The sequence below is a fragment of the Spermophilus citellus genome (genome assembly GCF_964194105.1).
Source record: "Spermophilus citellus genome assembly, chromosome: 2".
In the NCBI taxonomy this organism is placed as follows: domain Eukaryota; kingdom Metazoa; phylum Chordata; class Mammalia; order Rodentia; family Sciuridae; genus Spermophilus; species Spermophilus citellus.
In genome coordinates, this window is record NC_138183.1 from 252,512,508 (window position 1) to 252,525,137 (window position 12,630).

The following is a 12,630-nucleotide window of genomic DNA, read 5'->3' on the forward strand; positions in this document are numbered from 1 at the left end:
AGGGTCAGGTCACTGGGACTCCTCCTAAAAGGAGCTGCTGACCCCATCCATCTATTTGACAGCCTATTATGTTTGGAGGGGGTGTCTAATCCTGCTCTTTCAGGGTCTGTTGTCTTGTTCACAGTGACTTGTTTCCTTGTGTGATCTGTAGTTTTGGGTTGTGAGCTCAGCTTCAGAAGGGACTTGTGTGGGAAGCCATGGTGGCCAGGCTCAGGGCATGTACCTAGAGAGCTTCCCTATTGGTTTGGCCAGGTACCCGAGGGCCTATCATAGGCAAAGATCAAAGGCTAGTCAACGTTAGCCTCTCAACTTCAGGGTTCCTGGACCTTATGAATGGTGTAACTTCTTTGTAGGAATTCCAAACTTATATAAAAATTTCATGGGAAACGTCTTCTGGACTTAAAGCTCAATATTTTTTGCATCTTTCTGCTTCTCTGGGTGGACATTTTTTTCTGTTCTTTGTTCTAATAGTGTTGTCTTCCTCGGCCCCAGCTTTAGCGTTGCATTGTAAGAGCCCCCAACCCCCAGCCATGTCCCCACCTGGCTCGTGAAACTCAACCCAGGCCCCTGGGCTGCCTCAGTTCCCTGCCTCCACCCTGCTTTGCAGCTCCCTCTTCATTTTTGGCCCTAGGAGACTTGGCTTCTTTTCTTTTCTTTTTAATGAGAGAGAGAGAGAATTTTTTAATATTTTATTTTTCAGTTTTCGGTGGACACAACATCTTTATTTTATTTTTATGTCGTGCTGAGGATCGAACCCAGCACCCCACGCAAGCTAGGCGAGTGTGTTACCGCCTGAGCCACATCCCCAGCCCTGGCTTATTTTCTTGAATGCTCAACTCTATATTTAAAAGGAAACTTATCCAGTGGCTCTGGAGGCTGAGACAGGAGGATTTTGAGTTCAAAGACAGCCTCAGCAGTTCAATCCCTGGAAGTAAAAAAAAAAAAAACTATAAAAGGAAACTTGTTTCTCATCAAGCATTTTTAAGTGTTCTGTAGAAGGGCCCTTTTCAGGTTATCTCACCTGCTATGAGAATTTAAAGATGGTGGAAATCTTAGACGGAGGTTTGAGGGATCATACTTTTTTTTTTTTTAGAGAGAGAGAGAGAGAGAGAGAGAGAGAGAGAATTTTTAATATTTATTTTTTAGTTTTCGGCGGACACACCTTTGTTGGTATGTGGTGCTGAGGATCGAACCCGGGCTGCACTCATGCCAGGCGAGTGCGCTACCGCTTGAGCCACATCCCCAGCCCCGGATCATACTTTTTAAATCACATCATGCCAATAGACAAGACATCAGAGTTGCTTTTGGAGCAACCACAGTGCTCTGAGGCAGAGGCTTCAACACAGACTTTCCACCCAGGGATCCAAGGCCTCCACCAGCCACTTTAACCAGGGGTGACTGAGACAGGGGCGGTGACACCAATGGCACTGTCTTCACTTACTGTGAGACCTGGAGCTGCTCAGGGAGCAGGCATTCTGACTTCGGTGGCTCAGTCACCACTGCCCCAAAGAGCCAGCATGTTGCTGCCCCTGTCCCTGTGGCCTGCCCTGTGTGTGCACATGGGTCGCCTGTTGTGTTACGTGGTGCCTGTCCTAGGTATCACCTGTCATATATGTGGGTGTGAGTCTCATCCACGTCCCAGGGGCAACTAGGTGGATGTGGGGTCCTCGTGGGGACCATGACCCCGGTAAGAGAAGGAGGACTGAAGCCGCACCCCCACACTACGCCACACACCTGGGTCACCTCAGTCTGCTCCACATTGGAGACTTGGTCCTTCAGCATAATGAACTTAGAGATGAACTGTGACATCGTAGATCCACTGTCCAGACATGTCCCCTCCCCATGTTCACCCAGCACACCTAGGACCCACATCCTTCCAAAAGGCACCCACCCTGCATCCAAGTGCCCATTAGCCCAGTGTCTGGTCACCAACTCCAACTGGAACCCTGCTGGAATCCCGCCAGGAGGAGGTTGCCACCTTCCAGAATGCTCCCTTCCCCGGCAGGTACTGATGGGACCTGGAAGGACTTGCTGTGTGACAGTGTCTGGGTCTGCTTGTCACTGAAAATTTGCAAGTGAAGCAGGCTGCTTTCCCTCCAACATGTAGACAACGTCTTCTCTCTGCTGTGCCCTTGTAGCTTAGAGGACCCGGTGCTGAGGGGCCAACTGCCTCTTTATAGACTGTCCCGGGAAGCTGTGGTTCAGATGGGAGGGGGCGCCTTGCAAGGCCACAGCACCTGGCTTTAGGGTCCACTAGAGGCTCAAGAAGGCAGTGGGGGGCAGAGAGAGGAGGGGGGGGGCACAGAACATGGGCAGGAGACCCAATGCTGAAGACGGCATGGAGGGGAGGCAGGAGCGAGGGTCTGGCCTTCAGCGTGGGGCCCAGGGGCTTGAGCGGGAGTGGTGTGGCCTCAGCAGAACACCAGGGGAGAAGCCACAATCCCCCACGGTGCCCTTCAGAGGTCTTCACAGAGGGGTCTGGGTCTTCTCTGTCACAGTGGGCACCTGCAGATGCTTAACACTGCCTGGTTCGCCACCAGCTTCTGGGCATCCTAGCTGAGGCTGTGGCCCAGGACAGTGACCAAGTGTACCTGGGCTCAAGTCACTACTTCCTAGGCCCATCCTTGGCACAGGGTGACCCCCAACGTGACTCAGAAGTGGAACCTGCCCTCAAAGGTGTCCCTGGAAGATTGTGGCCAACATGCTGCAATGAGACAAACAGGGCTAGGGCCAGGCTGCCTGCCACCACAGTGCCCCAGAGGCCACATCAGCCAGGCACACACCCCAGGCGCTCTTCATCCCCCCTGCAACCCCGGCCGAGACCCCGCAGTCAGGACAGTACAAAAATCTCTTTATTGCTTATTTTCTATAAAAAGTCAGGCTCTCATAGGAAGTGCAAAGCGGGAGTCACAAGAGTCACAAGCGGTCCAGCAGCGGCCCCGGGCTGGGGCGGGTCCAGTGGCGTCCCTCAGGGCTTCGGCTGTGCTTGGACCCTAGGCCCCCCGCACCGCCGCGGTTCCAGTGGCCCTGGGCTCCAGACCCAGATCACAGAGGGCGCAGGGCTCCCGGGACCGGCTACCCGGGGCGGCCGTGCGGCCAGCGAGCAGGGCGCCCCGGGCCTCAGTGCTCCTCGGGGCCGTCGCCCCCCAGCGCCTGTTCGTAGGGGCAGGGCCGGCGACAGAGGGCGGCTGGCTCCGGGCCCGGCCCTGCCGCCTCCTCCTCGGCGCAGTCCCCCGCGCCGCGCGCCCCCTCCGCGTCGCTCTCGTCCGAGTTCTCCTCCTCCAGGTAGCGGTAGCCCCGCACCTTGTGCTGCGGCCGCGGGATGCGCGGCTGGCGCGGGGCCATCCCGCGCCGCAACTTCCGCTCCATCCACAGGTACGAGGCCGCCGCCGCCACCAGAGTCACCAGCAGCACCGCCAGCTTAGCCTGGGCGCAAGGGAGCCATGAAGGCACCGTCCTCCCGCGCTCCCAGCCCAGCCGCACCGGCCCGCTGCCTCCCGCCGGCCCCAGGAGCCTCCCGCCCAGCCCCCACACCTCCAGGGCACCCTGGATCCTGGCACTGCCCCGGTTTCCCGATTAAGAACAACAATCCCTTGGCCTCACGGGTAGATGAAGATTGGGTAAAGTCTGAACCAGGCCTGACCCTCTTTGACCAGGGCGTCGATTACCGTCTGTCCCCTCAACACAGCAGGCCTTAGTCATGCCTTTCAGATTTTTAAAACTGTAACCCACAGTCAGAGAACGACTGTGCAGCCTAACTTGGCTCACAGACTCATATTTGCATCCCCGTTTTGTTTTGTTTGTTGGTTTCTATTCTACTTCATTTTTTTAAAATGTTGGTCAGGACCTGCTAAACTGACCTGCCATGATTAAGGAGCGGGGGTGCAGCTCAGTGGGACAGCACTTGCCTAGCATGCTCCAGGCGCTGGGTCCCATCCCCAACACCACAGAAAGAAAACAAGCAGAGGAGCCCTTGCAGGCCATGGAGGGAGACATGGAGGAACCCAGGAGCCCAGTCTGAATGGGTGACCAAACAGGCCACAGGAAGACAGCTGGGATACACCCGCAGGAAAGCACAAACTATGGGTCCCTCCAGAGATGGGTAAACTGAGGCTGACAGGAGAGGCAATAAGTGGGGTACTGGGTTGGGGGCCACCCAGTGGGCTGAGGAAAGGGGTCCTTGGCCTGGGGCTTGGCCCAGGGAAGTGGGGGTGGGGCACGGAGTCCCTAGCCCCACTCAACCTCACCTTCATGGGCAGGCTGGCACCCAGGTACACCATGAAGATGGCCACCGCCTGCCACCAGTGGTAGATGGTAAAGATGAAGTCCTGCCTCTCCTTGTCCTCGTACAGGATTCCCAGGAGTGCTGCAAACAGGCGGAAAGGACAAGCAGGATGCAGGGGTCGCCTGGTGCTGCTGACCTCCCCCGGGGACTCTCCTAGGCCCTGCACTGGTCCCTTCCATGAGTCCCAGAGCACCCGGGCAGCACTTATGCCAGTCCTTGCCTGCCCTCTAGAGGAGGCCCTGGTTACCCTGCTGCCCAGGGGAGTTCCAGAGAAGAGCTCTATGCCCAGAAGTCATGGCCTAGACCTCAGGTGCACAGGGCCAAGAGCAAAGGGACTGTTGCTCTTCCTCCTCAGGGACCAGGGAGAGCCAACTACCCACAGCAACCAACTTTCTACAAATCGACCCTGAAGTGTGGGAGCAGGGGACTTGTTTCCCAAGAACCCTCCCAGGTGGGGGGAAGAATACTGACAGGGAGTCAGGGGACTCGGACTTGAGCTTCAGGACTGGAAGGTGGAGGTGGGGGTTCAGAGGTGCAGAAATGTGGATATAAACGTTGGCTCTGAGGATTATTTGGGTCAAGTGAGTTTATGCATATTCTATGCTGTTAGAAGTTCTAAAAAGAAAAGGCCAGTCGGGCACCTCACAGGTACTGGGAGATACTTGCTATTAACACCTCTGCCAGGCTCAGGGAATGAACACTCCTGTCCTGGGGCTCATGGGTGACATTAAAAACCATTAATGGCTCTGGTACACCAGAACAGATGCCAATGTGGACTACCCACGTGGCTAGACCCATGTGTACCAGTAATTCCCACTGGCAATACCCCCTCTATACAGAGGGCATCACACAGCTGAACTTGGGCTCACTCTGCCTTCTGCTGATAGGGCCCCTTTCCCCAGTGACTCATCCCTAGCAGCCCAGACCTGGAGACTGCTAGGCGATTAGGTTAGGATTCATGCCTGTTCCTGTCTCTGCTCCACAAAAGGCCCAGATCTGGGGCCATATGTATATCTCAGTGGTAGAACACTTGACTAGCACGCATGAGGCCCTAAGTTCAATCCCCAGCATCCAAGGGGAAGAAAGAAAGGGCCCAAGTCTACACCTGCATCCTAGGGTATGGACAGGGCTACCTGCCACTAGTCCCACGGTGCTTGTCCCTCAAGCATAGACCCCATCATCTACTCCGGTGTATGGAAACTCTATGAAGGCAGCCCCACCCCTGTGATGAGGAGGAGGTGTCCCCGCTGTGTTTTCCAATTTCCCTGAAAGCTGGGCACACCCACCCCATGTGTCCACAAGATCTCACCCCACTCCCTTGGTGTCTGCAGGGCTCAGTGCCCACCCTGAAGTATCAACAGAATGTCCATACCCCCAGGGCGTCTGGCTCTTCTTCGTCTGTGCCTCCACCCCTGGACTGCCCACCTACCTTTACTTCATAAAACTCCATGGCAGATCGCCTGTATGTTCGTGTCCATCCCTGGGTGTCCATGTCTCCCAACCACCCACAGCTTGCCACAGATCCTCCCCCGCAGTCATCCCAGTGTCCATGGCTGTACTCACTGCTGAGTCCGGTCTTGTTGAAGGCACTGCCTACACCCCAGAGGGCAGCTGCCACATAGAGGACCCAGCTGTGTTTCAGGGCTCGAGGTGCAGGGGCCCAGAAAAAGAGGCCAAGAGTGAGCAGCAGGTGCAGCCCTGCCCCAGTGACCAGGGGCACTGAGCGTGGCAACCACAGCCCCAGCAGACCCAGGACCGAGGCAGCTGAGGCACCCAGGCTGTAGGCCACAAGGAGGTAGGCCAGCCGCTCCAGCCCAATGGAGCACACTCCATAGCCCTGAGGGAAAAGCAGAGTATTGAAAGTCTGACAGCCCAGGCCCTGACCCTCCCCATACAAATGTCACTTTAGGCCACACTTTGTCCTCTCTGGACCTCCTGGGAACTAATTTTCTCCAGGGCTGCTAGGAAGGTTCCAGGAGAACTGTCAATATTGAAAATACTTGGACTGTGTCCCCAGACACTAAGGGCTGTACCCCACATAAAACCAAATGCTTTATGGAAATCATCCCAGTTCAGCTTCAGAGAGGTTAAAGTAACTTGTCCAGGGAAAAGGAGAATAGGGACAAGGAAGGAAGAGAAAGAGGGAGAAGGTTCTTATATATATTTATACACATGTACTTTTTTTTTTCAGTTCTGGGGAATAAACTCAGGCTGGCATCAAACTTGGGACCCTCGTGCCTCAGCCTCCTGAGTCACTGGGATTACGGGCATGTGCCACCATGCCCACCTATACATATATACTTTAAAATATGTGTATTTGGAATTTAAATTTAACTGGATATCCTGCCTCTTGTTGGCAACCTTATGCAGGCTGTACTTACCAGGGCGAGACCCGTGCAGGCAAAGAGCACCTCAAAGCCACTGTAGATGAAGAAGGGCACCAGGTGGCGCAGGCGGAAGTCACGCACGTACTTGAAGGGCAGCTGGAAGATGTTGCCCCAGCCCACGCTGCGCAGGTCGATCTCCTCGGTGGGCCGATAAGCTGCACCGCACAGCCCCAGCACCTGCCGGCAGGAACTGTTTAGAGTGACCAGCCAGGCACCTCGCTCCACCCCTGGGCTTCAGCCTCACCGCAGCCCAAGGCCCCGCCCCCAGCAACACTCAAGGGCTTTGGCCCCGCCCCGGGACACGCCCACAAACCTTGCTTTCTAGGCCACGCCCCCATCCCCGCCCCTCAGGCAACGGCCATATCTCCATGCTCCTCCAGTGGACTTGGACCTGGCTTACCAGCCCCGCCCTGATCTTAGGCACGTCATGTCCACGCCCCCGGAACTTTAGCTCTGCCTTCTAGTATCGCCCTCAGACTTGAGCCACATCCTCCAGTCCATGACCCTGGGACCGGCCCCAAACCCCTCTCAGGTAGCACTAATCTCTGGGACTTCAAATCCAGCCCGGGTCCCGAGGCGTAGGCCCGCCTCCTGGACTCAGCCCTACAACCCTCCCCTGGCCACACCTCCAGGCAGCGGAACGCAAGCCCAGACTGTTTTCCAGGCTGTGCCACTCGGTCCCAAAGACCCAAGCTTAGCCTCAACGCCTCTGGCCCATCCCCAGCCCGGGCCGCACCAGCAGCATGGCCAGGAAGGCTACCGCCATGAGCACGCTCTCCACCACGATGAGGTTTCGGCTCCGCGGTAATGTCCGCAGAACCGTCTTGTTGAAGCCATTAAGGATGCCATGGCTGTTGGTGCCTGGGAAGAGTGGATGGGGACACGGTGAGTGGGACCCGCTGTCAACCCTACCACGAAGAAGTGCAGCAGCCAGGGGACAGGCGAAGGTGGTGCCAGCAAGGAGCGCTCCCCTGGGAGGGTGGGCAGTCCACCTCCATACATCCACCCGGCACTGACTGAGCTCTGCCTGCCTGCTGGCCCCAAGGGAGAGCTGGGCAGTCTCAATCCAGGCGGCCTTCTCTGCCCGCCCCCACCGCTTAACCACATGCTCCTTCTGGGTCCTGGCCTTTCCCACCAAAGCCAAGGGATGCCAGGCTTCAGCCCCCACCCCTGTGAGTGAGGGCTCAGTGTCTGCTGGGTGACTGGGTGGGGGGAGTAGCAGGCCCTGGGGAGCCCCCCACCACCATGAATACTAACCGCAGCTCTGCACGTTGTACAATGTGTGGTTCAGGTCATACAGGTAGTAGTTCAGGAAGTAAACCATGGGCAGTTGGGCACAGGCAAAGCTCAGCTGTGGACAGGAGGGCCGTTGGGGCCAGACTCAGGCACCAGCCAGGCCGAAAGCCCTGGCACTGTCTGGGCACAGACTTGGGGAACTGGAGCCCTCCCCCTACTGGGTCAGCCTGGTGGCAGGGTGGGGGGGTGCCCAAGACAGGAGGACTTCTTCCTGGCCAGCAGTGTAGACTGGGAGGAGACGAGGTCTCTGTCACTAGAAGTAGGCAAGCAGGGGTTGGCTCCAGAAAGGATTAGAGGGTTGAGAAGATGTGCAGTGGGCTCCCACGTATGAGTTCTGGGCCCGGGACATCACACACACCCCCAGTGCGGTGCGAGGTGCTCACATGGAAGAAGCTATAGAAGATGGCTTGGAAGACCAGGAGGTAGGGTGCGTGGGAGCCCCGCGGTGGACGCTGCTGAGGGCCCTGCTCATCCTGCTCCTTGTAGTGGGAGTACTCATAGTACTTCTGCGACATCCTGGGCCACAGAAGTAAAGGCTCGCCTCAGCCCCGTCTCTATGGCAACCCCACTTCTAGCACCCTGAGCTACGGGCTGAGCAGCTGAGGCCCAGAGCATGGAAGGGGCCTGCCCAAGACCCCCCAGCTGAGGGTGGCAAAGCAGTCGAGGCTCAACCAGGTCTCCAGCCTCCCAGCCCACTGCCCCCGACTCACCTGGTGATATAGTTGCCCATGGAGGCCCAGAGAGGAACAATGGCCATGCCCAGGGCCACAGCTGAGGGCACCAGTGTGTAGTAGCGCTCCCAGTAGTTGGTGGAGACAAAGAGCGCATAGATGCCCACGGCCAGGAACATCATCCACTTGGTGCCAAAAAACCTGCAGACAGGGGAGGGGTGCTGGTTTCCCGGACCTGCAGGGACAACCTGGCCTGAGACCAGACGGCCATGGCCCCATATCCCCGCTTCCAGGCTGTGTGTGATGGAGAGAGCCCTGGCCAGATGGCCAGAGAGGGCCCGAAGATGGAGTCTCAGGTTATAGATGCCGAGTGGATTGAGACAGGCCACTGTGCCTGCACACCTTGGTTTCCACAGCTGTGAGGTGGGCAGGACCCAAACTACAGGCCTCTCGTGGTCATGGCAACGATAGAAGGATAGAAGTCAGTGGCTGTGGGTACAGCTAGCACTCACTCCTGTCCTGCCTGACTCACCAATCTCCCTTTCTCCTCCCAGGCTTCTGAGGTGACTCTAGAGCCAGTGACATGTTCAAAAGGCTCAACCAGGCTAGGATGAGAGAGAAGACGGGCCTCACGCTGTCAAGCGCCCGAGTTGGAGCCTTGGTGCCCCTTCTTCCCTGCCCACTGCTCTTGGGTTCCACTGTGGTCAGTGGGGAAGTTTCCCCTTCTCTGGGTCTGGGGAGAAGCCACACAGTGACCATGGAAGGGACTTGATCAGTGACAGGGTAAGGACCCAATCAGAGCACGGAGGCTGATCAGCCTAAAAGCCCACTCCCAGCATCTCTGGGTTTTACTTATGCTCCTTAGTTCTTTCTTTGTCTTGACTTCCAGGAAGCTCGAAGCTAAACAGCCCTGGGTTTTTGCCGCCCATTCTTTTGAGCCACATCTCCAGCCCTTTCTTTCTTTCTTTTTTTCTTTTTTTGAGATAAGGTCTGGCTAAATTGCTGAGGCTGGCCTAAAACTTATTCTCCTGCCTCCACTTCAGCCCTTCTAGCCACTGGGATTACAGGCCCCACTTGTTATTTTTAGTTTGCAATATAACAGGCAGCCTCCTCTTGATCTATTTGAGGGAGGGGCAGTTCACCAAAAATGCACATTTTGATGGAGCAAAAAGTAAAATGTTAGCACTCATTCACTGCAGGAGAGGATGTGGTTTAGAAATTGAAACAGCCCGTGGTCATGAGCATCGGCATGACCCTTTGGAAAGGTAGCCTGGTGGTTCTGGCCAACGGTGAACACCTGGGTTTAGAGTCACTTGGCCAGCATTCAAACCTGAGGTCTTTCAGTTACTGCCTGTGGGACATAGTCAAGTCTTCTCACCACAAGTTTCCCTTGTGGGTGGGAGCAGCTACCCTGGACTGTTGGGAATTTAGCTCCTACAGAGTGCCCAGCACATAAGAAACAAAATAAAGGCTAGCTGTAATTATTTAAAGTAATAGGTTTCTAGACCTGAAAGCATTTCATGTGCCTTTGACCTAGTGAAGACACTGCTGGGAATTTATCCCAGGGGAAAACAAAATAAAAATAATTTTAAAAAGAAGGAAAGAGCCAGGTACTGTGAAGCCACCTGTCACAGGAAGCTGAGGAAGATGGATCACAAGTTCAAGGCCAGTTTGTGCAATTTAGTGAGACCCTGTCTCAAAAAATAAAAGGGTTGGAGGTGTAGCTCAGTGGTAGAGCACCCTTGGGTTCAATAACCAGTACCAAAAAAAAGAAAAAAAGAAAGAAAAGAAGTAGAAGAGGAGGAGGACAGACAGACAGACAGCCTGGCAGTGCATGGCCGGCAGTCCCAGCTGCTTAGGAGGCTGAAGTGGGAGGGTTCCTTGCGCTCAGGAGTGAGATTAGCCTGGCCAACATAGCGAGACTCCTGCCTCCACAGAAGAAAGAAAAAGAAGGAAAGAGTGTCAAGCACAGAGGAAGCAACCATGTCCAACTGAGGGCCACAGCTGGTCCCCATCTCTGCAGAAGACACGGCCCTGGCAAAAGTCCTCATTGTGAAGGCTGCAGACGAGGCTCAGATGTGTCAAGTGGAAAGAAAAAAAGAACAAGAGCAAGGCTTGCACACACGTGCTCTGGTGACAACGAGGTGGACTTTATCCACTCATGCTGGTGGGACAGAGGACGTGGGCCATTTACTGGAGGGCTTAGGAGGAGTTTCCTTGTTTATGATTTCAGTTATGGTGACACTGTTCAACTGTGAAAAGGAAACTTAAAAACAAGGGAACTAAAACCCATCAACTCTGCCCGCTGGCCTCCTGGTCTCATCTGGGAGGTGCTGAGGGTGGGATTTCTGCACTGGCCAGGAGGCTGAGCCACATGCCTCTAAGGCTGGGAAGCTCCTGCCCAGCCATTCCCCTTTCTGTGCCAAATGTCCTCTCAACACCAGTCACAGCTGATAGGGCCAGGAGTGGGTGCCTGAGCTTTGCCCACTGACTGGAGCCTCTCCCAGAATCCACAGCCCAACTCAGAAGGTCACTATGGGTCTGGGCCACCACAGAGCCCATGAGAGGATGCCATGTGGGACACAGGCCAAAGGAGGGCAGAAGCCTGCTTGAATCTCTTGCCTGAAACCAAACGTGCCCTAGAAGCGGGACAAAATTCTCCTTTCCTCCCCTACACCTTGGTTTCCCCTCTTCACTCTCACCCTTCTAGGGGGGCACACTTCCTCCCCAGTTCCCTGTTCCTCCCTGCAAAACAATGGGCCAGCAATCTCTGCACCCTTGGAGACAGGGTGACAGGCCAGCCCTCACCTGATGAGCACTGGTGTGTAGAGCAGGGCAGCGATGGGTGTCACGTTGATGCCCATCAGCATCTTGCTGTCGATGTCGGGAAGGCCCATATTGCCGTACTTCACCTCCCGGTAGGTCTCATCGTAGTGCAGGATCAGCTGCATCTGCAGGAGGCCTGGGGACAGGGGGCAGCGTGGAGGGAGCAGTCTGGCTCCCGGAGCAACCTAGCAGAGGCGGGAGGCAAGCCTGGCAGGGGCTCCATGTCACCCGAGGGGTTCCCATTCCTACAGGGAGCGGAGGAGGCAGGGAACCCACCCCCACCCATCCCCACGGCTCTGGCTGGGACCTGGGGACACGGGCCGGCCAGGAAGCCCCTCCTTGCCCCAAGTGAGGCAGCTGCAGCTGCAGCTAAGAGGGCGATGTACCGGGAAGTGAAAGGGGAAGGAGAAGGGCTGGCCCAAGGTTTCTCTTTCCCTGAACGGGTCGGGCGAGGCCAGGGGTCGCGCGGCGCAGGCCGGGGCGCGGGGCGTACCCAGGTAGACGCCGTAGGTGAGCATGCCGCCCGCGCTGGCGGCCAGCACGTTCTTGAGCACGCCGAGGCGCTTGCGGCGGTAGTAGCGGCGCTCCTCCTCCTCCTCGTCGTAGTTGGGGTACGCGCCCACCAGCTCGTCCAGCTGCGGGCCAGCACGCCGCTAGCACCCGCTGGCCACCCGGCCGCCCCGCGCCCCGCGCCCCGTGCCCCGCGCCCCGCAGGGGACCCTGCCCCGCGCCGCCCCGCGCCCCCGGCCCCCGCTCACCGGGGCCTCGCACCCGTCCGCTGCCCCGAGTCGGTCCTCGTCGCCCTGCGGCCCCACGGCCCCGGCCACCGGGTAGAGCGGCGGCTCCGCCTCCATGGCCAGACTCCGGACTGACAGCGCGCCCCGCGCCTCCGCCGCCGCCGGCCGTTCCTCCCGGGGCCCGCCCCGCGCGCCGGCTCCTCCCCGCGGGCGTGCCCGGGTCCGGGAGCCGCCAGGGACTCCGCCTCCCGGGAAGAGGGCGAGTTCGAATCCCGGCCCAGACACGTCCGGCTCCGTGCCTTTGGGGACGAGTTCACCCCTTCCCTGTGTTCCTCAATCGGGGACACTTGGCGCCACTCCCCGGGGAATATGGTGAATGACCAGCTAATGCGAGGCCTTGACTCCCCCGCGGGGCTCCCCTAGGAGGG

At 57.2% G+C, this 12,630-nt stretch overlaps 1 protein-coding gene across 3 annotated transcripts; it reads right to left on the reverse strand.

Moving 5' to 3' along the window:
• Nucleotides 1-895: 895 nt before the first annotated feature.
• UNC93B1 (unc-93 homolog B1, TLR signaling regulator) lies at nt 896-12,398 on the reverse strand (the record flags this gene model as incomplete). 3 transcript variants are annotated; one of them, XM_081261936.1, is made up of 11 exons in its annotated part: nt 12,224-12,398; nt 11,959-12,100; nt 11,448-11,601; nt 8,679-8,840; nt 8,352-8,484; nt 7,930-8,023; nt 7,409-7,533; nt 6,667-6,849; nt 5,849-6,122; nt 4,248-4,366; nt 896-925 (listed from the first exon to the last, which is right to left on the reverse strand). In XM_081261936.1, the coding sequence occupies exons 1-11, from the start codon at nt 12,317-12,319 to the stop codon at nt 911-913; spliced, it is 1,497 nt and encodes a 498-aa protein (XP_081118062.1). In that variant the 5' UTR covers nt 12,320-12,398. The 3 variants fall into 3 exon arrangements, with proteins under 3 accessions (XP_081118062.1, XP_081118061.1, XP_081118063.1); XM_081261935.1 differs by lacking the exon at nt 896-925 and adding an exon at nt 2,835-3,426 and having other exon boundaries at nt 12,224-12,397; XM_081261937.1 differs by lacking the exons at nt 896-925; nt 5,849-6,122 and having other exon boundaries at nt 4,250-4,366; nt 12,224-12,396.
• Nucleotides 12,399-12,630: the final 232 nt, after the last annotated feature.